Genomic DNA, 23777 nt, shown 5'->3' with positions numbered 1-23777 from the left:
TATGACTAAGATACATCAGGCTTAAGACTATGATTCTTGGTGGGTGACAGACAACATGGCTGCTGACCAACGGTCTCCTATGTGAAGTTCAAACCAAAGTAGAATTTGTTTAATAAACTATGGTGCTGTACAGGCATTATTTATAGACTCGTGGATAGGTACACACAACTGCTAAGAATGTAAATGAGACCGGGACTTGTGGGACATTCTTAGGAGCAAAACAAATTAACACATTCACCATTAAAATGACCAATGCCAAGCCCTTGAAATTGATCAATTTCTGACTACTGCTATGTATGATGAAGCTTGGAAACTTTGTTTTCGTTTGTGTGGGAATTGGTCCCCCCCCCCCCCCCCCCCCCCCCCCCTTAGTGGCAGTCATTCTCAAAGCTATTAGTCCCCATAACAAGGTGGACAGAACACTGGAGGAAAAATAAAATAAAACATGACCATTAGCATTGTGAGAAGCACAATACAGCACTTTATTGTTCATAAATGCTTAAGTGAAAAATGAAACATAATGATAAACTAAACAAATACACACAAATTGTAAGCACACAAATGAAACACACACTGAACAGTTTCATTGGGGGAAAATGCTCTGTTGTATAGGCATTAGCAAAGTGTATCCTGTCCATTCTTGCGGGGCAAATTAAAATCAATTCAAGATGAATGATACAAAGCAACTACAGTCCAGGCTACTGAGCAAAGGACTGCAAAAGATACAAGAAAAGAAGAAGCCCAAATGCCCCTTTAGAAGGTGTGAGAGAATAAGAATATTCTGTTCTTTCAGTAGAACAAAAAAATCCTTAACTGCAAATAAAGACAGAATCAGTCAACGGCAAAAAACAAAAGCAATTCATTTTTTGTTATTTCCTTTGCATTTATATATAGATATATTATTTAGCAAAAAAAAAAAACTATGTTTTTTTGTTAAAAATAAACTTAGAGATACAGGAAAATACCAGCCACCAAAGCGACACCTATTGTCTAGCGAAACAATATAGAACATATGAGGCTAGCTTGTACACACTTCATAGCAAATATTTTAAGAGTACATGTACAGCAACTTCTCTCCAAACATGTCTAAAAGACTGTACAAATATACACTACCTATCCCAGGATAACTACATGAAAAACCAAAGATTCTTAAGATTATCTTGTCAGCTTAAAAGCTAGTAATTAACAACAATTCAATGTTTTAAGCCACGAGTATGAGCTCGGCAGCTAAATAAACATTAAGTACTTATCTCAATGTAGTAAAGTATTTCCCCCCCTATCGTTTGGTGTAACTTCAGTGTTGTCTTTGTACCTTCCCTCCCACTTGGGGAAGAAACACTATTAGAACTTTGCTCACAAATCTTTACATAAGTCATAGCTGCTTGTTGTGTACTGCCAAGTAGCTTTAAATTGGCCTTTAACTGTCACTGGATGGCTTGATTTGAGCTAAAGGGACGAGCCCTCTCTTTATCACTCTCGCCCGCTTTTTCAAGATTCCCATCTTGATGTGACTGGGGCGCTGGCCAGCTGAGCTCCTTTTGTTAAAGTGAGGCAGAGTTGTTGGCATGAATCAAAACCTAAAGTCACTGTGTTGACTGTGTGCGTCTTTCTGTCCATGTCTGTGCGTGTTTACAACTGTCCGTCGGTCAGACCTGCTGTTTGCCGAGCTGGGCCCTGGATTTCCCGCTTCGCGCAGAGGATGGTACGAATTTGGGAATAATGATGGGTAGACTGTCTCTGCCTTTAGCTGCCGGTCTTTCTGGGACCGCGGCGGGTCCAAAGCCATTCTCTACATGTTCCCCCTCCTCTTCATCATCCTCTTCATCGTCATCCTCTGTGTCATCTTCTGAGTCATCTTCTGTCTCATCTTCGTCTTCATCTGATACATCCTCTAGGTCTGAAACAACCTGGGCCTCCACCCCAGCCTTCACTCCTTCCTCAACTCCCGTAAGCCTTTCGTTGCCATGGAGAGGCACCTGTCCCTCTCCCTCCATCTGATCCTCCTGCTGTTCCTCCTCATCACTGTCAGAGTCTATGGCAATAGGCTCAGAAAGGTCCAAAGGCCTTTTCTGTTCTAAGGTGCTGTTGATTGTCTTGGTTTGGTCTCTGTTGGTGCCGTTGGGCCTGGCAACAGCCAGCTTTCCCTTTGGTGGCGGTGCCACACCGCCATTAGCAGCAATCAGTTCCCTGCGTCTGCGCAGGGCCTGTTCCGACACACCCTGACAGGTCCTGGATGTCCGCCTTTGGGCAGCATGGCCCTCATGCACAGTATAGTCCTGGTCAAATGCCAGCTCATGAGTGAGCTGGCTGACCGCATGCATATTGAATCCGAGCAACACGCTGGCCTCCTGTGTCTCGCAGTCCTGGACGCACTTCCTCCTCCTGTTGACAAAGTGGCTGGAGATATCCGACTTCCACAGCCATAGGCTGGCCGCCAGCTTCTCCACCTCTCGCCGCGTCGGGTATGGCTCTTCGTTGAAATAATGTGTTAGAAATGCCTTCCGCGACTCGTATGACTCGTCCTCGTGACCCTTAGGGTCGAGTGCTAGGATTACAGGTTCATCTGGGTTTTCTACAAATGTGTAGGGGCCACTGCTGCCCAGTGGGTAGGCTCTTTCCCCTGGAGGTCCTGGCCTCCTCCGCTTTGGTTCACTGGTGACGTTGCCCTCAAAGCCAGCCCGCTTGAGGGCACTGCTCATAGCCTGGTTGACCCGAGCGGAAGGGAATGCCCGGGTCTCCTGACCATTCTGGGTTTTCCCCACTCCACGGCAGTGTACCAAGTGTAGGGTGATGGTAGAGGCAGTCATGTTACTAGTGTACACCCCTAAGCAGTGGATACACTTATAAGTCAGTTTCTTTTCAACTGGGTGGACAGTTTGAATGACCTGGTGCCTCTCCCTGAGGTGGTGGGCCAGTGCGTCTGAAATGGGGCCTTTAAGGATGGAGAAGCAGAGAGGACACAGGGTCTTGCCAACATCCTTTTTGTACGGCACAGCCGTCTGTGGAGCATTCTTTGGTGGGGTGCCATCAGCAGCCTCTGACGATGTTTTCGTGGACTGCTGAGGCACTGCCCTCTTGCCTGGTGTAAGGGAAGCAGTGGAGGATGTTAACACGGTGGAGGTGGTGTTATTTTGGGCATGGAATGCTACAGACTCCTCGGGTGCATCCCTCATGTTGTAAGTAGTGACGATAAGCTGGACATTCTTGGGGTTACCTTGCTGCAAAGTAAGGTCAAATGTCAGGGGAGAGTCTGTGCGCGGGCAGACTGTCTCATCGGGGTGCGAAAGCCGCATGTGGGCCACCATCTTCTCCACGTCATTGAAGGTGGCACGGCAGTGCGGGCAGGACAGGCCGTGGATCAGCATGTGGTTGAGCAGGGTGTCACTGGGCAGATAGCGGTTGCAGTAGAGACACTTGCTGGTGAAGTTGTGGATCTTCATGATGTAGTTGGCCACTGCAGGCACCTTCTCCGCTTTGTGCTCCTTCTCAAAGTGAGAGCTGTACACATTCTCAGGGAAGAGCTCGTTGCAGATGGTGCAGATTTTCCACTTCTGTGTGTATGATGTGCCAAGGAGGGAGGAAGGGCCACCTTTCTTGCCCGTGACAGAGGCTACAGTGGTGGCAGCCGCCTGGACGCGGGAACCCAATGGGTTGGATTTGAGAGACGACGAGGCATTGACTACGATGGGACTACGCAGGCTGCCACCAGACATTAGCTGCTTTGCTGCCTGAGACTGCTGGGGCACTGAAACCTGGGCATTCCCTGGTAAGGTGATCCTCACCTGCTGCCCACCGATAGAGAATGACTGAGTTGTCCCGGGCTTCAAACCTAAAGTGTTCTGCTTCAGTCCAGCTAGAAGACCTTGTGAGTTGATGCCCGTTTTTGATGGTATAACAATTCTGCCCATTTGTGTACTGAGCGGCCGGGTAGAGGCCATTACTGCACCTTTGGGACCCATCCCAATAATGGTCTTGTCCCCCAGGGTTTTGGGGGGGAGCAAGATGAGGTTGGACTTGGGGCGCGGGACCACAACGTTGGTATGTCCGATCATGGCAGTCACCTGGTAGCCAATCCTCTCATGGTCCTCGATGACATGCTGCACGAGTGCCTCATAGGTCCTTGGCACAAACAAACACTTCTTGCAGTGGATCTGGTTACTGGAGGCATTGTTTACATTGTTTGTGTTGTTACTGGCGTTGCTGCCTGTGCCAGCTTCCGCCGTGCCTCCATTTTGCGAGGTCTTTTCCCCCGGTTTGACCAGGTAGGGCTGCGCCACATGCTGAAAGTGTTCGCGGTAGATGTGTTTTCTCACCACATTGTACAAAGGGTCCCTATAAGTGCACTTCTTGCAGTAGTACACCGCCTGCTCCACGCCGTCCCCGCTCCTTTTCAGCATGCCATCCTTCATCATCATCCCCGCCACGCCGGGCACCATGCCGCCGGTGCCCGGCCGCATCGCGTTGTTGGGCATGTGGAATAGTTTGATGTGCGTCTCCAGGGTTTTCTTGTTGCCATTGTAGGTGCAGTAGGGGCAGTTGAGCAGGATGCGGCTCTCGAAGTCCTCGCTGTGGACATTACGGAAGTGGCTCTTGTAAGCTGAGAAGTACTTGGAAGAGAAAGGGCAGCCGGAACAGCAGAAAGGCTTCGATCGGTAGTCCTGGATATACACAAGATGGAGAAAAGAGGTCAGTCCTTTACATCAGTTTCTTAATTTTTTGTGTTGTATATTTTATGTTGCTGTTGTATTATTTTGTAGTCTTTAATAGTTACATAATTTAAGTTTTAGTTTAGTTTGTTTTTATCTGGTTGATGTTGTTTTGTCTGTTAAATATTTTGTCTTAATGTATGAAGTGTATTTCGTAATTTGCGGACCCGTTGAAAACGAGATGGTTCATAAAGAATTTCAGGCAAAACAAACAATATCTTAATACATCTGTAAGCTTGAAGGTGTTGCACACACCTGGACTTTAGTGTGTGATGGCTCCCACATGCACACATCATCCCAATTTGTGTGTTTGATGTAGACATCAGGGGGAGTATAGTCTTTATAGTCCTATTGGAGACAGAAAAACAGGGAAGCTCTGATTAATACATTATTCAAAAGCAAACAGAAAAGCAAAGCAAAGATTTTTCAAATGATAGCATGACATAATTTCTCTTACTTCAGTTAAAAGACTTCAGGATGCAAAATTGCGCTATACCTTGAAAGGGATGTGGAATTGTGGATAATCAAATGTAGCAAGCAAATTATACAAAATGTATTCAGGGCTATCGGGGCCTGAAATGTGGAGCTGTCAACATGCTGCTTTATTTTAGCAGGTAAACACACAGTGACAGTCAATTTATAGTAAACAATTGTCCCTCTTGTGCATTAAACCAAACCACATTACACCAAAGCCATTTTCCTAACCAAAATGTAAATTTCATCATTTGATGCATCCAAAATGTTTACCATGTGCTATGTCCAAAACTTCTATGTCCATGCCAAACCCCCAAAAACTAAATGATTGGTGATGGCAATGCAAAGCATCTTAAAGAGCCATGGAGCCCTTTGACAGGTCAAACAAAACATTTGACCTCTCTCTTTAGTTAGTAGTTGTGGCTATAACAAGCCCGTGGAGCATGCCATGCTGGCCATCTATTAACAAACAACAGCAAGTAAATGGGATGATTGCACATTAAAATATAATTATGGAAATCCAAATCAGAGGATCTCAAACAATTGTGCGTATAACACCATTTTGTGTTTCGTCTCCATTAATTCAGCAGTGGCAGCCCTAACCCCCAGCGAAGAACATTTACCCCCCCCCCCCCCCCCCCACTATGAGAACCATAATGTTTAACTCATTAGGTGTCATTATGGCTCACATGAAAAAAAAATATGTTTCTTTTTTTTCATTTCTAACACTAACCCATTCAATCAGGGAAAGCATCTGTCATTTTACATTATATATATATATATATATCAACATAAGTTTGTCAGAAAACTGATTTAGATGTCATTTTTAGAATCTGCCTCAGATCTAAATGGGCAAAACAGGAACTGCAGGTGATGCTGGGAATGGGTCTGTGAGAAAACTCACATCCTACAACTGTAGACGCAACATTTAAAACTAAATTGTAAACTATTACTTTTTTTTGCAGCATGCTCACTGAACAAAAACTGTTTTGTAGGATGGTGTGGGCATCATTATGACAGTACTCAAACGTTTTTTTTGTACTCACCTCTATGTGGTCTCTGCAAAATTCCAGGCCAATGTCTCCCAGGACCCTCTTGACATTCTTCCTAGCTTTTCGTAGGCTGGTCAGGTTATTGACAGGGAGCTGGAACATTTTGCCCACCTGGGGAGCACAAACACAGAGAGACGGCGTGTCAGCAACAAGTTGGAAGCATTACACAAGTCAACAGGTAAGAGTTTGGACAGGTGCCTGTAGCAGTCAACTGTCAGCGGGCCGGCAAGTCAGTAAGCAAACGCTCTGTTGAAGAGGACTTCATACAGGACATAATTGACCTAATGTATCACCTGCTAGGAAGCCATATGCATAGCCTACAGATTTGTATTCACAATACAGTGCTGTATCAACCTCCGAGCCTCGTCCAGGTGTCATCATCACAAACAGCTGTACTCAGCCATATGTGAGCAACAGGTAAGATGACAACATCTGTGGGTCTTATGTGATAGTCACATCTGGAGGAGGACAAGTTATAATGCTACACTCAAGGCTGGGCTTTTAAAATTGTCCCTTCTGCCTAAAGGCCCAACCTTATCTACCGGTAGGTCAAAAAGACATGGTTGCCCACCTCTGCTGTAAAGGTTTTCTGTAGGCTTGTGAGGCTTAATTATGATTCTGTACTGATGGGTCAGTGTAGGTACACAGAGGGCTACGTCATCATACACCCTACATGCCCGTCTTCAAAAATTAAACTAGGTGTAGGGGCTACTTGGTCCTCATGGACTGCTTAGTTGGGTCGCTTTGCTAATGTCTCAAACCTTCTCTTCACCACCATAAACGAATGCACAACACATCCTTTGCAGAACTACGAATCACTTGCTATGCTGTAGGCAGCTACGATGTAGTAACAGGAACATCTCAACCCGGAAACATAACTCAGCCTTTAGTCAAACTTGAGCTGAGTAGTATCGAGTGAGTTACTATCACTGAAATTGCGAAAGCCCCCGCGATATCTCCTGAGAACGTGGAATAAGATGTAGGCTATTTCTAAGATACAAAAACATACTCAGTATGAAACATTTAAGACATCATTATTGCACCACATCTGAAAACTCAACCTCTTCAGACTCTACCTCACCCCAACACTCTTTATCACTTCAGTTCTTGGTGCCTATTTTTTACTGGATGGCTCCTAGGGGGAAAGTCATCTAGAATAGTGTGTGTGTCCAGTGTCCACAGCTAATATTGCTGACCAAATTTCTCCAACTTTGTGCATGTTGTCAGTAAGCTATGGAAGTAAATCCTGAATAATTTTCACATAGTGCAAAACAAAATTAATTGTCCATAAATTCTAAGAATGTTGTTTAGAAAGATATGTTGTTTAGACAGATGCTAGGTTTTACCTGGTATCCTGGCTACTTTGTAGCACTTACGTTTAATTGTTTTCTTTTCATTCTATTTACTTGATGCCATTTACTCTGATCTTGCACTTGGTAAGAGCGTTTGCTTAATGCCTAAATTGTACACCATGATTAAACAGTTATTTTAAGCAACAAACTTTTGTTTTTTTTAGCTCCTCTGCCACATTAACTAAAGCTTGGCCAAAACAAGTTAGTCACAGCTGCACTGCACGATATTCTCCTCATAACATAATTATTGTGAAACTTGTTTGCATGGCACTGCCCAAACAATTGATTTGTTAACCAGGCTAGAAAGCCTACTGTCAACTCAAGACCTCAGGCTCTAGACTAGAACCAGATTGATGTTATTTGACGACATCGGTAGCAGCATTTATGCAACCTATTTGCCCTGATTTGTAACCACTTTCAACCTGGTGTCCCTATTTTGAGCATGTCATTATAGAAGAAATGCTAGCCGATCTACTAGCTCACGTCTTGCGACACGTTGTGAGCTTGTAGATTGGCTATTTTTGAAAGATGTGTGTTTTGAAGGAGTGTTTATTTTTGCGCATATGTTACATGTTCTCAAATATAAACTTTAATCAAATCTATGTTTTTATTTAATTGATTAGTTCAGTACCCATTATCATAGTATACTTTTAGGCCAGTCTATGACATCAGTACTCCGACGTCATATTGATGACATCAGGGATCTCCATATATGGGCATAAAAGGGACAAAAACAGACGGAACAAGAGATCTCCATATACATATATATATATCACCGAATGAAATAACCGCTCTAACATATGTGGACTACTTTGAAACTCCCATGGCCACCTCAATAGTCACACAGAAGCCTTCACCTCGGACGCCACTTTATCACAAGAAAAATGTGATTAAAATAGTATTATAATGGACTGTATTCCTTGTGAATACATTACATGCATGTCGCATTCCAAGTTGGACACTTTCTATAAGATCTGGGATCCATATTTAGTCTATGTTGGACCTACACTGTATGCCACTGTGCTTGGGGGATTTCCACACCAATCTTAGCCTCCCTGTATGCCAGCATTCTGTCTTACTAATGTCTTCGTGCTACTGGTAACTAGTGTTTTCACAAATGCCATTTTAATTTTACATGGTGTCGATCCTTTTTTTGTTAAGAGGCTATTGATGGCCAGGAGGCGATTCCTTCTTTCGTATTCTATTCCTGTCTTTGAACACTTCGTTTTTTTTTCTTCATTTTATAATATTGTGTCTGAGCTGTTTTGTTATGGTTTGTTTTTGTTTATATTTTGTATGTTTATCCCATTTTGGGCGGGAACCCTTTTTTGTAACTATACTTTTCAGGACGGGAACCCCTTTTGGAGGTTCCTGTTGCTATGTACAGTATTTTTTTTTTTATAAATATTATTTATATATACCGGTAATAAGTTTTTCAGAAAACAGGATTTAGAAGGCGTTTTCAGAATCAGCCTCAGGTCTAAATGGGTTATTCAAATATATTTTGCAAAAAAAGAAAAAAAAAAAGGCTATTGAAGTCCACATCCCCCCAGACCCTCCTCCGGCATGTCAGATATGCTACCTTGGACGGTTAGTAGATGGTATACAATTTTCCCCAAAATGTTCTGGAACAGTATACTACGTATATAGCATAATGCGGTATAACACATCACTAGAGCCAACCAACTTTGCACTCGGTCAGACTCAAGATATATGGGGATATTCGGACACGCACGCAGAGATTTCGGTCAAAACAATGATAATCGTGGTTTAGGATTCTACTAAATCGGGATCGTCACTGGACCCAACCATCTGGCATCGGTCAGACTCGACTAGACTATGTGAGTTGGGCCTAGCCAAGAGCAACGTGGCTCTTAGGTGGAAAAAGGCTATTCAGAAAGGTTGAAAATAGACTGATTGAGTCCAAGCTAAATCAAACTTTTGAAAAGTCCCTAAGACATAATTTCACCAACAGGTTAGTGTTATCACCTTCAACGGGCTGCTTCATTAGCCAACCTTTCGAGAAGGTCTTACTCACTGCCAGCATAATGGGTATGGGTACTAACTGCTTAGCTCAGTGTGGTAACTTTCCTGTGGATTCAAAAACATGTACAAGCTAATAGTTAGCTTGTACATGTTTAAGCACTAGAAACATGAACACCTGGAAATGTACCATGGTGGACAAGATCATCTTATAAAACTTCCAGTAGTAACTTAAGGTCAAAGGTCAATGATACACTATGACCACATTAGCAGCTTAGTGACAACGGCCAGCTTGGCTCCCAACAATTCCTACCTCTGCCATTTCCCTTCTAGAAACTGCCACAAAAGAGACAGTAGAATTGTATGGTTAGACTCACCATAGGACTGGTGATGAGCTCAATTCTGTGTGTGTGTGTGTGTGTGTGTGTGTGTGTGTGTGTGTGTGTGTGTGTGTGTGTGTGTACACACACTGTGTAGTTGTCTGTCTGTCTGTCTGTCTGACTGACTTCCTTGCTTGCCGTCTGTCTCACATTCAGACAAATAGAGAGGCAGGGTTGGGCGAGAGAGATACACACCCTCGCCCACTTCCCCTCTCCCTCTCCCGTTTCCTCCCACTACTTATAGATGGCGCTAGAGAGCAGCTGACTCCATTATGTAAGGCTCCCTTTACTCTGCCTGCCCCCTTTTCTCCCTGCCTGGCTATGCAATCACAGAATGGCGCCTCCTATTGAGTCAGCAGCAGCCTCTACAATATGTCTGCAGTGGAGGGGGAGGGGAGGGGAGAAGGAGGGCTGTTGGGAGGGAGGGAGGGAGAGAGGGCTGTTGGAGAGAGGGCTGTTGGGAGGGAGGGCTGTTGGGAGGGAGGGAGGGCTGTTGGGAGGGAGGGAGAAAAGCAGAGAGATGAAGGGGGAGGGGAGGGGGTGAGTGAGTGAGAGAGTGAGAGGATGGGTAGAGAGGGAGGGGGAGTGAGGGAGATGAGGAGAGAGAGAGGGGAGGGTGAGCGAGCTAGCGAGTGAGGGTAGAAGGGAAGGAGCTAAGGAGATGAGGAAGGGAGAGGACAGGGCGAGAGCGAGGGAAGTGGAGGGAGAGGGGGAGGGGAGGCAGAGAGACCTGTGAGAAGGGAGGGAGGGTGAGGGAGGGAGAGAAGGAAGAGGGGGAGGGGAGGCAGAGAGAGAAGAGGGTGAGACAAGGTTGGGAGGGAGAGGGTGAGACGAGGGAGGGAGGGAGGGAGGGGGAGGACTAGACAGACAGGGGAGGGGAGCAGAGGGGAGAAAGGAAAGGACGTGAGAGGAAGGAGAGAAAACAGCCAAGGAGAGACTGAGTAGGAGGAGAGGGAGAGAGGGAAGGAAGGACTGAGGGAGGCAAGAGGAGAAGCTGGCAGAACAAGAGTTTTTCCTCTCTCTCTTTGGAGAAAAGGAGAAGATAGGAAGGGCCTTCACACCTTGAACTAACCCCACCAGAGCTGTGTAATGCCCAGCCAATAACATGATGATGATCCTATACGTCTCAAGGTTTTTTCAGGGAAAGAATAATGGTCTCACCAGTGACATGACATAAAATTTGACTTCAGATAGCCTACTTGATGTTCAACTTGGCAAGACACAAATGAGCTACATCTCAAGGGCTGGGGGCAACACGTTCTGGACCCTTCCTAATCTAGGATAGGTGTGTCACTTGACAAAGCACTTATCCACACACAGTGCACACTAATAACTGAAGGCGTGTGTGTGTGTGTGTGTGTGTGTGTGTGTGTGTGTGTGTGTGTTGTTGGGGGGGGGGGGGGGGGCAGACATGATCCAATTGACTTGACCAGGTGACATCCCGGTATCAAACGTGAGGTGAGAGAGCATCACGACCCCGATGTCACCTGCAGCCCGCACACAGTTGTCGAACTCGTGCTGATCAGATCATGTATCCATCATTATATATATACACCCTGTGTTTATTATTAAAATCTATTTTCTAATAAGAGAGCTGCCTTAGTTATTACACTCACTCAAAACTATCATTAGAATGGTCGATTTGCCGACATTTAAGAGAAGAAAACACAGTAACGTTTCTGTCTTCTCAACTAAACATTTACAACATTTTTCAGAGGGTTTAAGAGAGACATGTCTCCTAAAGCCCTGCCCACGAGCGTTACTGTATTACATGTAATGGATGTGATGTTAATCAACATCTGGCAGGAATGGATCCATAGCTGATACTGACAAAGAACACAACGAGCTAGGTTTAGCGTGCTACGCTAACTCCGGGGGCTAACAACATGGGCTTAAAAACAATAAAAAATAAATAAAACTAACACAGTTCTCGGTGTTCCTTCCGTTACTTTATTCGCAACACAAAACATGTGCCTGTTCGGGTCCCACACTCCACCGCGAGAAAGAACGCGATTATTTCACACTTTGCGATCGTTTTCAACCCCATTCGCCTTTAGAAAATACAAGCCTAAAAGCCCAATTTATACTTCCGTCGTTGGACGGTGTCGCGGGCCAAAAATGGCAGATCTACAAGCTCACAGCGCGTAGCGGATGCAACGCGCTGTGAGCTTGTTGATCGGCCATTTTCGGGTGCGCGGCACTGCCGTACGGGCGAAGCACAAACCCGGGGCTTAACGTGTGACAGCCCAAGTTACCCCCGTATAGCATTTTTAGCTCCGCATCATGATCAACCAACTGCTAACCGACGATAGCTCTGCTTTCAACTTTACCTGATTCTTTCAGATCCAATAGATCCCAGTGATCACACCTCAGTCAGAATACCTGAGGGACGCTCTCTCTAGCCTCTCCTCTCCTACTAGTATTCCTTCCAGTGGTCGCAGACTGCCTGCCAGGGGGGGAGAACCACCTCCTGAACCTTCCTCTCCCTCGCCGACACACGGGGGGGGATCAGATGTGTGTGTGTGTCCTGGTCGGCAGCAGAACGGGGATGGATGGAGGGGAGCGGTGGTAGACCCACTAAAACCTCATTAGCTCAATAAAAACCTCCATTCCGTCGGCATGACGACGACAGCGTACAGACAGAGGGCTTGTTGTTGGTCAAACACAGACGGCCCTCCCTCTTCAAAAACAATAAATATTGTGTGAGCTCTGCCTATGATTGTTGAGCTACTGATAATACGTTTCCATTCTGTTGTTCACTGACAAGACAATACACCCCTACTAGCCTAGAAGCTGCCCGATCCAAAATGGCGCAAATGAAAGGGCGGAAGTGACATATGTTTGATTAGCATAAAAAAAAACTCATTGTGAGCTCTTCAGGGGTCCGCTCATTAAACACGCTTAATTGGTCCGTTTTCCAATTAAGCCAGTTAATTATGAGACCCAACCACGTCGTAAGCTATCGTGTGTGTCTGTAACTGCGGTAGGTCGTCTAACACACCTCGTTTCGCCTACCAGACGCCTACATTATGAAGGGGTAAACAACAAGCCAAGGATGTAATGACAGATTTCGGTCAATAGCAGGCGCCCTCCTGTTTGAGCTTAGCGCATGCGTTGTGTGACTACATCTGGCGCCCTCCCCTGCAGAGGGTCGGATGTACACACTGCCTCAGCACACACACACACACACACACACACACACACACACACACACACACACACACACACACACACACACACACACACACACACACACACACACACACACACACACACACACACACACACACACACACACACACACACACAACCTCGGAGTGGTATGCTGCCAATTGCGCCTAAGCTAACAGTAGGTGGCGCTGTACTGTACTAGTTTCCATTCTGCCAAACTGGCCGGGACTACTTTCCTCTACTTAACTGAGTGGTGCTGGGGAAGTCTGTGTACTAGGCATTTAAGTTTTGTGCCCCCCCACCCACTTTTCAGGGTGAGTGCAGGATGAAGACTGAAGAGGAGGTAGCATTGGTGTGCGGAAGGGGGGGGGGGGGGTAATACTGAGACTACTAGTTTTCAGTAGTTAAGTGACAGCAAAAGTTCTGTCAACTCAAGTATGATTGATTTGTGCCCTCCTACATTATTGCTCTGGTATCATATCTCATTTGATGAAGTTGTGTTCTGAATGGCAAGTATACCCCCCCCCCCTTCCATGAAGCATCTTCCTACATCAGCATCAGAGGCAGTCCTTAGGTGATCCTTCCATTGACGTTTAATTGAATGCCTCTTATGTTATGTGAGGTCACTCACCTTAAGATACTGTGAAAAGCTCATACCAATTACCTGGCCATGTTCATTGTCCATCAAGAACAGCCCCTCCTCCTTGTCACGTATGCTTGACCTTTCTTGTTGAATATAAATGAATAGCTGGTCAAGGAAGTTCTAGAATAGATAAAGAGTTGGATTTAATGTTCTTTAGACCTGGAGACATACAGTAGTTCACCCCCTGGATCCAACTGAGAAATGTATCCTCTCACCCTATGACCTGGGCTAATGATAATAATCTCTCTTGTAAATGCAAATATACATCTCTTATTGATTACTCACCAAGGAGCCGCTATGACCCAGGCTCTAGTCTAGTCTAGACTAGTCTGACGCATGTCAAGACTAGTCTCTCATAAATCTGTAATTTTAACACTCAGTCTCCTGAACAATACTTAGATATGAAGAAAAACAGAAACTGCAAATGTTAAGAAACAACTATTTAATTTTGTACAAACAATCATTGGTCTACAACTTCTACAAGTGTAGTGAAAACGATCCAACATCTGAACATAACATCAAATTTCATCAGCTATATAGAAATGATAATGTAATTAGTAATTTCACTTTCAAACATGTTTGTGGTCATTTTAACATCTACTCTAGCTATTGTGAGCACCCCAGACAGTTTTTAAGTTGCTTGATTCAGTATTTAGATATTTGATATAAATGTTATCAGGGACACACCCCCTTAACAGACGACGTCACCCTGATAAGAACCAGTATGCGCGCGCAGGCCGGTACCAAATGAAACCCATTCTGTCATGTCTCGCTAGGACGCGTCTCACTAGCCAACACACAAGAGGAGGTTAAATGTACTGAAACCAGCGCACCCGAAACAATATGTTGGGAATTGATTTCATGAAACAATCACCTGTGCATCCAGTCTCAATGTTGGTAAACAAATAATTGGTCTATACAAACCCATTGTAACTTGATAGATTCACCAAAAACAGTCCTTGGTTCTGGTGACCGATATTGTCCTTCTAATACGTGAGGGGCGGGGGCATTTCTTTCAATTAATTTTGCTCACAAAAACAAAAGTAGACGCTAAAATGACCCCAAACATATTTGAAAGTGAAATATCTCTTTAATGAGGTGGATGATGATAACGATGTAAAATATAAAGTAACTTTTTCCCATTTCATATATTGAAATATATCAGCAATATTATATTCAAATTGAACCAATAACAAATTGTTAGAACTCCTGCATGAGAGTTCCTACCCTGAATCACACTTACTGTACAAGGCAAGGTTTATTTTCAACAGAACCTTAACAATCATGGTTCCATATCTAATAGTAGACTATTGCAGTAGGACAGTAACTTTTAGAATGTAAAAGTATGACTTTGGGTTGTCTTACAAATAAATCTAATGTAGCACTAATTCATGTTGTTGCAAAGAGCGTGAGCAGCCCTTTCAGGAATGATATGATCTCATTCCCTCCCAGCTTGGACTCTCCGTAAACTCGATCCACAAAAGAAATCGGTACCTGTTTTTGGAAGAAGAGGGTAGAAAGAAAGTAGAATCAGCTCACATTACATGATTTGATATTATTATTTGGAGGAGACGCTGACATTGTAAATATGTTTGACACTCTCCCTCTCACTGTATGTGAGGTCATAGTGTCATTATACCATCTGTCAGTACATATGCTTCAATGCAAAATGTTGCTATGTCTCGCATGTTAATTGTACTTGGAGAATCTGATGGTAAAGGGGGATCTGTGGTGTGCTGGCTACATTATAGAATTGTGCGCTATATGAACCAATTTATATACGTACACAGGCCTCACTGGAAACCCATATCTATGGTGTGAATTGCCATTTGGTTGTGACTAAAGTAAGCTTCACCTCTCCAATGGTGTAGTTGAGCTGTCTTGCTCGGACAATCATCTCCATCTGGAAGACGTAACCTTTGGACACACACCGCTCAACCAGGCTCTCCAGCACCGCCTTTTTGTACAGCCTGAGATCAACAGGACAAAGAAGACCATTCAGATCAAGTTGAAACGACAGAATTATGGTGTGATATTAGCCAATTCCACCAGAGTATGCCTACTTCAGAAGCTGGGCGAGAATGGTCAGTTACTGAAAGGGTCTAAGTGGAAGTACATTTATATTGATGTGTTTACATTCCCCGGGCATGAAACCCGTGTTGTGATTGGTTGAAAAAGACAAGTTTCCGGGGGAACGGAAGTCCCACCGTATAGACACTTTCTGCTGTAGTTCTTTACCAGGCTTATCTTCTCGTGAGATGAGGAAAGGCTGGGAACGAGGTTAACTTAAGCCTGACTCTTACTTAGTTGCATGCCGGTGTTGTGCATTGAAAATAGCAGATGTACAGTACAAGCATTACCTGAAGCTGCCAGTGAGGTCTGAAGCACCAGGTCTCAGCAGCACTTGAGTCACAAAGTTGGCTCCTCGACTATGAGGGAGAGAAAGTAGACTTTTTAGACTTTAAAATTAATAAATGAATCAAAGACTGAATAAATCAATTCCAATCTCTTGTCTGTTGCATGCAAGATAAAGAAAATACTAAATAAAATGGAAGAACATGTGATTATAATCTCTGCTCACCTGATGATTTTTCTGCGTAGGTCCCAGCCATACACACCTCCATTGCCTTTATATCGTGTCCCAGACACCATGTCATAGTTACCTTCCTTCTGCTTCCTTAATGAACAAAACAAACCTCTATTAGTAAGAACGTTTGGTCTTCAATAACAGGAGATGATTGGGCTGCAATGTCACCCCTAAAATATGTATGTAGTAAATGTACAAATAAACACAAAGCAAGAGACACAAATAAACACAAAGCAAGAGATGTGGTTAATATAAACCAGCCTTTAGAACATACATTATTGCTATATACATTACAAGTGTTTCATAGAACAGTTAAGAAACAAAAATCACAAGGCAAGAATATTTATATTTGAGGAAACTTACTCGATGAATTCTGGAATAAATTTAGGCTGCAAGCAGAAACAAAGAGGAAAAAGCCATCAAATAACATGCCTCATGAAAACAACATCTACACTACACAACTATTTTTTCTCAAAATTACGGTTATAGAAAATTAAGTTTAACGAGTCAATTCAACCAACTCCACTATGAATTGAGTACAAAGGACCCCAATGGAAACAAGGCAAGCCAATGGCTTTCTTGGGTTTTTAAATTCCTATTAACTGACCTTGTATTGAACTGTACTTTCATGTGCTTTTTCTGCAAACTTCTAATAAAGTATTCAATCAATCAAACTCCTCAGGTTTACAGTCATTCAAATACATGGTATTGGAAAATAGCATAAAAGGTTTGTGTGTTCATCTACCATGCGAGCGCGTTTTTAGAATTAAGAAAGTGGCCATGTATTGTGGAGTGAAAGCGTTTGGCCTGATTTATACTTGTTGCCGGTGTTGCGTGCCAAAAATAGCTAATCTACAAGCTCACAATACTGGCATGCAACATTTTGCATCCCAGAGTATAATATAAGCATCAGCAAAGTATAATATAAGCATCAGTCCTCGTTAGAATGAATGTCACCCCATTACATTATGTTATAGAGTCTCAGTCTGACTGACAGATATTTGATTGATTGATTTAATATTTTATTGACAGTTTAAATGTACAGCAGTACTGTACGTTAAAAACTGCCAAATAGATAATCACAAAAAAGCCAAAGGCTTGTTTCCATTGTGGTCCATGTAAACATTTAACATCAATACAAGCAACAACACAAACAGACAGACAGACACTCACATGATGAGACAGGTCAGCATCCATGATGATGACGAAGTTCCCTGTGGCGTGCTTCACGCCGTGAATGTAGGCAGTGCCTTCAGATTGGAAAGTAGGGTAGTAGGTATTGAGAAAGGCTGTATGCGACTGTGGGTGAATTTAGATCCCACAATCAGTAAGTGAATAACAATTTGGCTGGAAGTTACGCATCTTCACTTACCAAGGCCTAGTTTTGATGCTCTTGGTCGTAGAAGCTGCATCAGAGATAGTAGAAAAGAGACTAATGGTTAGCACAATTCACACATAGTTGTTGTCTTTATATGTGGGGTGTGTGTGTGTGTGTGTGTGTGTGTGTGTGTGTGTGTGTGTGTGTGTGTGTGTGTGTGTGTGTGTGTGAAACAATCTAGCCATGCTATTTGTAATATTATAGCAATATTACTGTGCATAGCCTACATTCAGGATTCACATGTTCTCAATCATAATCCTTATATTCAACTTTCAAATGTCAAGTCTGTGTTCCCCCACCCCATCATTTTGCATTCTCCATGCACTCTAAACATAAGGGCCCCCGCAATTATCTATAAAGTTGTATTCCTAGATATCATCTAGACTTACAATCCTGTCCTCCCCATAGATCTGCTGCAGTTGCTTTGCCACCTCCAAAGTCCCATCTGGGCTTCCGTCATCAATGACGATAATCTCGTAGTCATATCCGCTGTAACACAACAACAAATGGTAACGTTGTCAGGCCAAAGCTTCATCTTTGTCTAGGGTTTGCACCTCTCTTTCGTGCATTCACTCATTGACACACACCAGAAATCTGTATATTGATTAGTCCAATTAAATATGAACTAACTAGACACCTCAAAATGAGACTACAATGGGCTGATCCCCTCCTCTACAAATCTGGTTTAATGACAGCTCATCACTACAGTAGGTCTCATGCTGACAAGCAGACAGCTCTAACACTAGTAACAGCCTCGCCCTCGAGTCGACAATAAGTAATAACTTAAAAAGAACTCACCTTTCACCGAAATATTTCACCAAAAGCCATACGATCAAAGGCAGATTCTCGCGTTCATTATACGTAGGTAACAACACTGAATATTTATCTCCATCTCCCTGTCCGCTTCTCAGAGGAGCTCTTCGGCTGGCCATGGCGCTGTGAGAATGTTCGTCAAGTTATCAGGAATGGGCCCATACGTCCCCATGTGTTGTTTTCAAAATAAAATACGACCTCACCTATGTGTTCATATAAAATTATTTTCTCATGTCATTTTAATATGGCAGTGGTTTGTAGAGAAAGAAGAGCATTTTTCAGGCAATGAAGTCACGTTGAAAAACATATTTTATCTAATATCATAACATCAATCTAAACATGATTGATATATTCTCCAGGGTGGGAAGCATCTCATTTTATTTAATCCACTGCGCCCTCTACAGATCTGGTCAATGGTAATTTATATTGACCAGATCTGTAGAGGACGCAGTGGAGTATATAAAATAATTTCCATCTGGCGGACATATTGTATTATCTGCCCAAAATGTGTATTATACAGAGAAGCTGGGGTACTGAAAGGCTTTCCACCCCGGAGAATAGACTTTCAACAATATAAAACAGCCTTTGTTTCAGTGAGTAACGAAATAGTTTTGTTTATTTTAACTAAATACGGAGAACTCGCATGGCAGTGGGATTTTCGGTCTATGAGCAGTGCAGGGCGCCTGGCGTTAGAGAGAACTCACTTAACGCTCTGGACCAGGTCCAGGGCTAGCCTAGTACTGAATCTGATTCTTCAAGTTCAGGTTCGAGGTAATCTAGCCTCAAGCAACGTGTAGTTGTAGCCAAGGGATTAAGGGAATCTAGATTCTAGATATACCCTGTATATGTGATATTAATTATCATCATAATCAATACAAAGGTGCTGTATTGGCATGAGAAAACATACGTTTACATTGGCATGGGAAAACATACGTTTAGAGACAGTTTCAATTCTTATTTTTTCACTATTATCAAAACATTTGGCCTTAAAATGGCTCAATATTTACATTGCCAAATCAAGTGTCAAAAAAACAATTTAAGAAAGAAATTGGGAAAGTATGTACAGTTGGAGGGGGTGGAGTTGTGTTAAACAGAGCTATGTCACATTGCGATGTCATATACGGTTATATATACAGGGTAAAGCTTTTTTTTAAACAAGTAGTAGCAATATTTTGCAGTTTATATACGTCATATTATTTGGGAACCAAAATCATATTATGCGCACAGTTAATACTAGCACGTTGAACTTTTGTTTTGAAACTTAAATGGATAAGTGGCAAAAACGGAAATATCCTGTGTATTATTGTGACTTACTTTTCTTCACCGCCAGGGTTGGAAATGTAAGCGGAAACGAGTGTTCTCCGAAACACACACTGCTAGAAACATGGATTTAACAAGGATCCGGACCGGTGATGCAGTGGTTCTCAACCTTTTCAGGCCGCGACCCCTCAAAATAATCATAATTGAACGGGGGACCCCCCAAAATAATATTAATTGAACTGGGGACCCCCCCCCCCCACCCTGACAAGCACTTGGAATTGTAGGGGTTGAGGCATTACATTTATTTTACTCGGTTCCACAGATAATAATTGTATAAATAATTTCTTATAATATGACAATTTGGCCAATGTTTGACCAGTTTTATAGTTTGTTGATTACTTTTGATGCAGTAATGGTCTTCTTTTCTTTGTGTGTGTGTTCAAAATGTCCTTAACGTTTTACTTCACTGTCATCTAGGGACCCCCTCAAAATCATGTGGGGACCCACAGGTTGAGAACCACTGATGTATGGTAGGCCAACATTAAATGATCCAAATCAATGAACATTTATTAAAGAGATACAGATCATCACAGTAAGCTTATTAACGTGATTGATTTTATTGACAAAATCAAAAACACAGAACGAGGTCTCCCTTTTTTCTCAAATACATACACAGGCATAGGCACGGATGCACGCACGCACGCGCGCGCGCGCGCACACACACACACACACACACACACACACACACACACACACACACACACACACACCAGAGGAGAGCATAAATGTAAACAAGTATAACCAATGAGAATAATACAAAATATCATGCAGGAATAACTGCATAGTAACATGTCACTATAATAAACAATATACAAATTATCATACACATATAAAACAGCCATTCTCACAGTATCATATATCATGGAACAAAGATGTTTTCCACCATGGACATTATATTTTCATTGTTCTTGAGGCAGTTAAGGTTAGAAGAGCAAAAAAAAGAAGGAATTTTACTTTGAAGGTAGCTATAGCCTACTACTACAGTGCATAAATACAAAAACATAAGTCAGTAACGAATACAAACATTTTCAGTGCGAAGATGGCTTATGTACCTTTAATAAAACATTGTCAGTCTATGAAAATATGATTCTATGTTAAAAGATGTACTACTTTCGGTAAAGAGAAACATTTGTTGCTTGAGATTTGTTCTAATGCAAATACGAGCACACCACACCAAGGAGTCTTCTTCTTGTGCCGTTTCTGTTTTTTCATACACAGTAAAATGTGTTTATTTATCCATTTGTAACTCACTGTGTACAAATGTTAAATGAACACTGAGGATTTTACTGTCTAGCTGAGCTTGTGAGGCTCCTCGATAGTGAGTTCAACACACCAGTCTTCTTCAGTCATGCTTTTTGAGCTAAAGTCCCAAGTTCATCTGCCATCTCCAGTGGCCACTTCAGACAGGATCAGCACCATACTATTGTCACCTTACCATCACAACTTTACTTTTCAACGTGTGCTCAAGGCTGGTATCCATAATAGGGGTCATCTGGGTCTAGGAGGAAAGGATAAAGAACAATGATAAAATATCACCCTTGTGACCACAATACGGACACAGACAAGTGCCACACAGTGTTCTATCAAAAATGTGAAAATCAGTAAATCTGTGAATTTATAATACATTTGACAGTTGACACAACCAAGCATTCCTCTGCTGCACGGTTGATTACAGCAGCAGCTATTTGGCATTTTGCAGAGGTAATTAGTAGTGATAATAATATAACATGTGGTATTTCTATCCCTTGTTAACTATAGATTTAAAGTTGATTAAGTAAGTTATTTTACATCCCTCAAAATGTAAACTTTGAAGTGAGCTGATCGAGAAGATACTTCTTTATAATGCAAATGCCGTAGTAGACTGTCTCAGTTTATTATATATTGTCTAGCTCAGGAGTTTTCAACCTTTTCTCAACTCCTTCTATCTCAAAGGTTCAATTGAAGTACCCCCTATGATTTGCTCAACAGGAATACATGTTTTAATTGCAGCTTAAAAGGGCAGGCTACACATGTAGTGAACAATTTACAACGTTCAGTCTCACTTTAGACTCAGTCTCAGATTGTTATAACAATTTTGTAGAAAATATATTTAAAAAAATAAAATCATAATTTCCTCACAATTAAATTGTGAGGAAATTATGATGAAAAATATGTATATTTTTTATTTTCTACAAAATTGTTATAACAATGTGAGACTGAGTCAAAATTGTTGTGAACCGCCTGCAGTACTGGCAAGTAACCCTAGGGGTTCACAGACCCCTGGTTGAGAATTCATGGTCTAGCTGCTAACCGTATTTTTACCACTTGGATTTAAAAAAAAACTATTTATTAACTTATTTTTTACCTTTCAGAGGTATAAATGTAATTTGTATTACTAAGAGAAAATATTCAACTAAAAATGTATTAAATACAATGTGAAGTTCAGTTCCTAGTACCTGTTTGCTGGGCAACTGTCTGGCAGCCAGCACTGCTATCGCACACGCCGGGTGGTCCAATCTCTCCTGGCTGGCCTGCAGGTCCAGGGACCCCCTCGGGTCCTGGCCTCCCGTCTTCACCCTTGGGACCTGGATCTCCCAGCTTGGACTCCCCTGAAGTACCTACGCACACACACACCCATGGCTGTCTCATTGTCATTGACGATCAGGCCCATCACCGTAGTTTTGTTGACAAACTTCGATGGAGCTGTGCGTAGCCACGCAGTCATGTGTGTACCACTAGCGTAGCGAGTAGAGGAGAGGGCTCACCACGCAGCCCTAAGGGGCTCCCGTGTTAAGGGTCAGTGGTTCTTATGTGATGATGTTCACTCTCACAACCTGGCGAGAGCCTGACAGGAAGTCCAGTATCCAGTATCCAATTAGCAAATTGCCATGGGTCCAGAATGACAGGCAACATGGAACAAATGAAGTCCCTCACCAACAGTAAGTTGATATACCATAGCAGCTGGCTAACATTACACTGTACTGCACTAAAACACCCAAGAGACAAAAGTACTGTACCTGCAAATCCCTTGATTCCCTGGGGTCCCTGGACATTGGTCCCCGGAGCACCTTTATCCCCTAGCGTACCTCTCCTTCCTGGAGACAAGGAGACACATCCCCCAAAATTAAGAACTACATCTCCGATAATTAACAGCATGTTATGGTTTATCACATACTGTACATCCCAAGCCTTACACAAATAGTATGGAGTGCTCGGGCATGAATTAAAGCTGCAATCCATTACTTTTTTATTGAATAAAATGTTATTTTGACCAATCTGTATGGTAGAGTACGTTAATACAATATAACTAACAAAACTGCAGTAGAGGTAGTTGGTCTACCTGCTCTTCTATCGAGCAAATTAGATCCTGTAATCGGGTAGGACCACTATTGGCTGACAAGTGGTATTGCATGAAGCTCAAAACGATTTTATCCTCTACCCAAATTGGCTTTCCGTATTAGCTCAGCACGGGGGACCCAGGCTCAAATGCAGACCTCTGCAAGCTCTTAATTGTTGAAAAACACAATTCATTTTATATATTTAATCCTGGAAATGGTCAGATGATCAAATATTATGATTAAACATTACAAGTACATTAAATATGTGAAACCATGTTTTCTATTGATTATCTTAATCACGTCAAGTCTGTTCAGTTGAAGGAATCACAGTCTATAGAATAAAGCCTTGCCCTGTTCTCCTGGGTATCCAGCCCTCCCAGTTCTCCCCCTTGCACCAACACGCCCTTGGTTGCCCCTGAGGCCAGGTGCGCCCTTGCCCCCTGGTATGCCTGGTTCTCCTGGCGGCCCCACTGGCTCCTCAATAGGAACTGGCTTACGGCTTATCTCGTTAAGGAACAAGTCCAGCTTTAAAACCTCATCTGAAACACAAGAAAATGCTTGTGTTTATGTGCAGTAATATCATCAGTGTTTATTTAGAGTT

The 23777-nt window shown here is 42.9% G+C and overlaps 3 protein-coding genes across 5 annotated transcripts in view; all 3 read right to left on the bottom strand.

Annotated features, from left to right (window-relative positions):
- Window positions 1-458: 458 nt before the first annotated feature.
- On the bottom strand, window positions 459-12976 carry adnpb (activity-dependent neuroprotector homeobox b). The gene is made up of 4 exons (XM_084068577.1): window positions 12278-12976; window positions 6227-6343; window positions 4962-5054; window positions 459-4658 (listed from the first exon to the last, which is right to left on the bottom strand). Exons 2-4 carry the CDS (start codon window positions 6332-6334, stop codon window positions 1647-1649), a joined length of 3213 nt encoding a protein of 1070 aa, XP_083924703.1. The 5' UTR covers window positions 6335-6343; window positions 12278-12976; the 3' UTR covers window positions 459-1646.
- Window positions 12977-14182: 1206 nt separating this feature from the next.
- On the bottom strand, window positions 14183-18666 carry dpm1 (dolichyl-phosphate mannosyltransferase subunit 1, catalytic). Its single transcript, XM_084068424.1, has 9 exons — window positions 18525-18666; window positions 18116-18215; window positions 17721-17754; window positions 17522-17598; window positions 16712-16737; window positions 16343-16438; window positions 16122-16190; window positions 15617-15731; window positions 14183-15255 (listed from the first exon to the last, which is right to left on the bottom strand). Exons 1-9 carry the CDS (start codon window positions 18656-18658, stop codon window positions 15151-15153), a joined length of 756 nt encoding a protein of 251 aa, XP_083924550.1. The 5' UTR covers window positions 18659-18666; the 3' UTR covers window positions 14183-15150.
- A 1730-nt stretch (window positions 18667-20396) lies between these two features.
- LOC311053845 (collagen alpha-1(XX) chain-like) overlaps window positions 20397-23777 on the bottom strand; it is a 39669-nt gene continuing 36288 nt past the window's right edge. For all 3 annotated transcript variants that reach the window (XM_084069577.1, XM_084069578.1, XM_084069579.1), the window contains 4 exons: window positions 23527-23715; window positions 22856-22933; window positions 22295-22456; window positions 20397-21357 (listed from right to left, as the gene is read on the bottom strand). In XM_084069577.1, coding sequence (XP_083925703.1) covers window positions 21323-21357; window positions 22295-22456; window positions 22856-22933; window positions 23527-23715 — 464 coding nt within the window. In that variant the 3' untranslated portion in view covers window positions 20397-21322. The remainder of the gene's footprint in view (window positions 21358-22294; window positions 22457-22855; window positions 22934-23526; window positions 23716-23777) is intronic.

Source organism: Gymnoscopelus microlampas, assembly GCF_963454915.1.
Source record: "Gymnoscopelus microlampas genome assembly, chromosome: 10".
Classification (NCBI taxonomy): domain Eukaryota; kingdom Metazoa; phylum Chordata; class Actinopteri; order Myctophiformes; family Myctophidae; genus Gymnoscopelus; species Gymnoscopelus microlampas.
The sequence above is the reverse complement of the archived record's forward strand: the minus strand, read 5'-3'. Positions and strand labels throughout refer to the sequence as shown.

Bases quoted from the DNA above. Each gene is read 5' to 3' on its own strand.
- dpm1 (XM_084068424.1), bottom strand. From the start codon at position 18,658: ATGGCCAGCCGAAGAGCTCCTCTGAGAAGCGGACAGGGAGATGGAGAT. The intron at 17,755-18,115 runs GTAAGTCTAGAT...TCTCTGATGCAG, and splicing joins TCTATGGGGAGGACAGGATT to CTTCTACGACCAAGAGCATC. The intron at 16,738-17,521 runs GTGAGTGTCTGT...TTCTGCTTGCAG, and splicing joins ATGCTGACCTGTCTCATCAT to CCTAAATTTATTCCAGAATT.
- adnpb (XM_084068577.1), bottom strand. From the start codon at position 6,334: ATGTTCCAGCTCCCTGTCAATAACCTGACCAGCCTACGAAAAGCTAGG. The intron at 5,055-6,226 runs GTGAGTACAAAA...TGTCTCCAATAG, and splicing joins TTTGCAGAGACCACATAGAG to GACTATAAAGACTATACTCC. The intron at 4,659-4,961 runs GTGTGTGCAACA...GTGTATATCCAG, and splicing joins CATCACACACTAAAGTCCAG to GACTACCGATCGAAGCCTTT.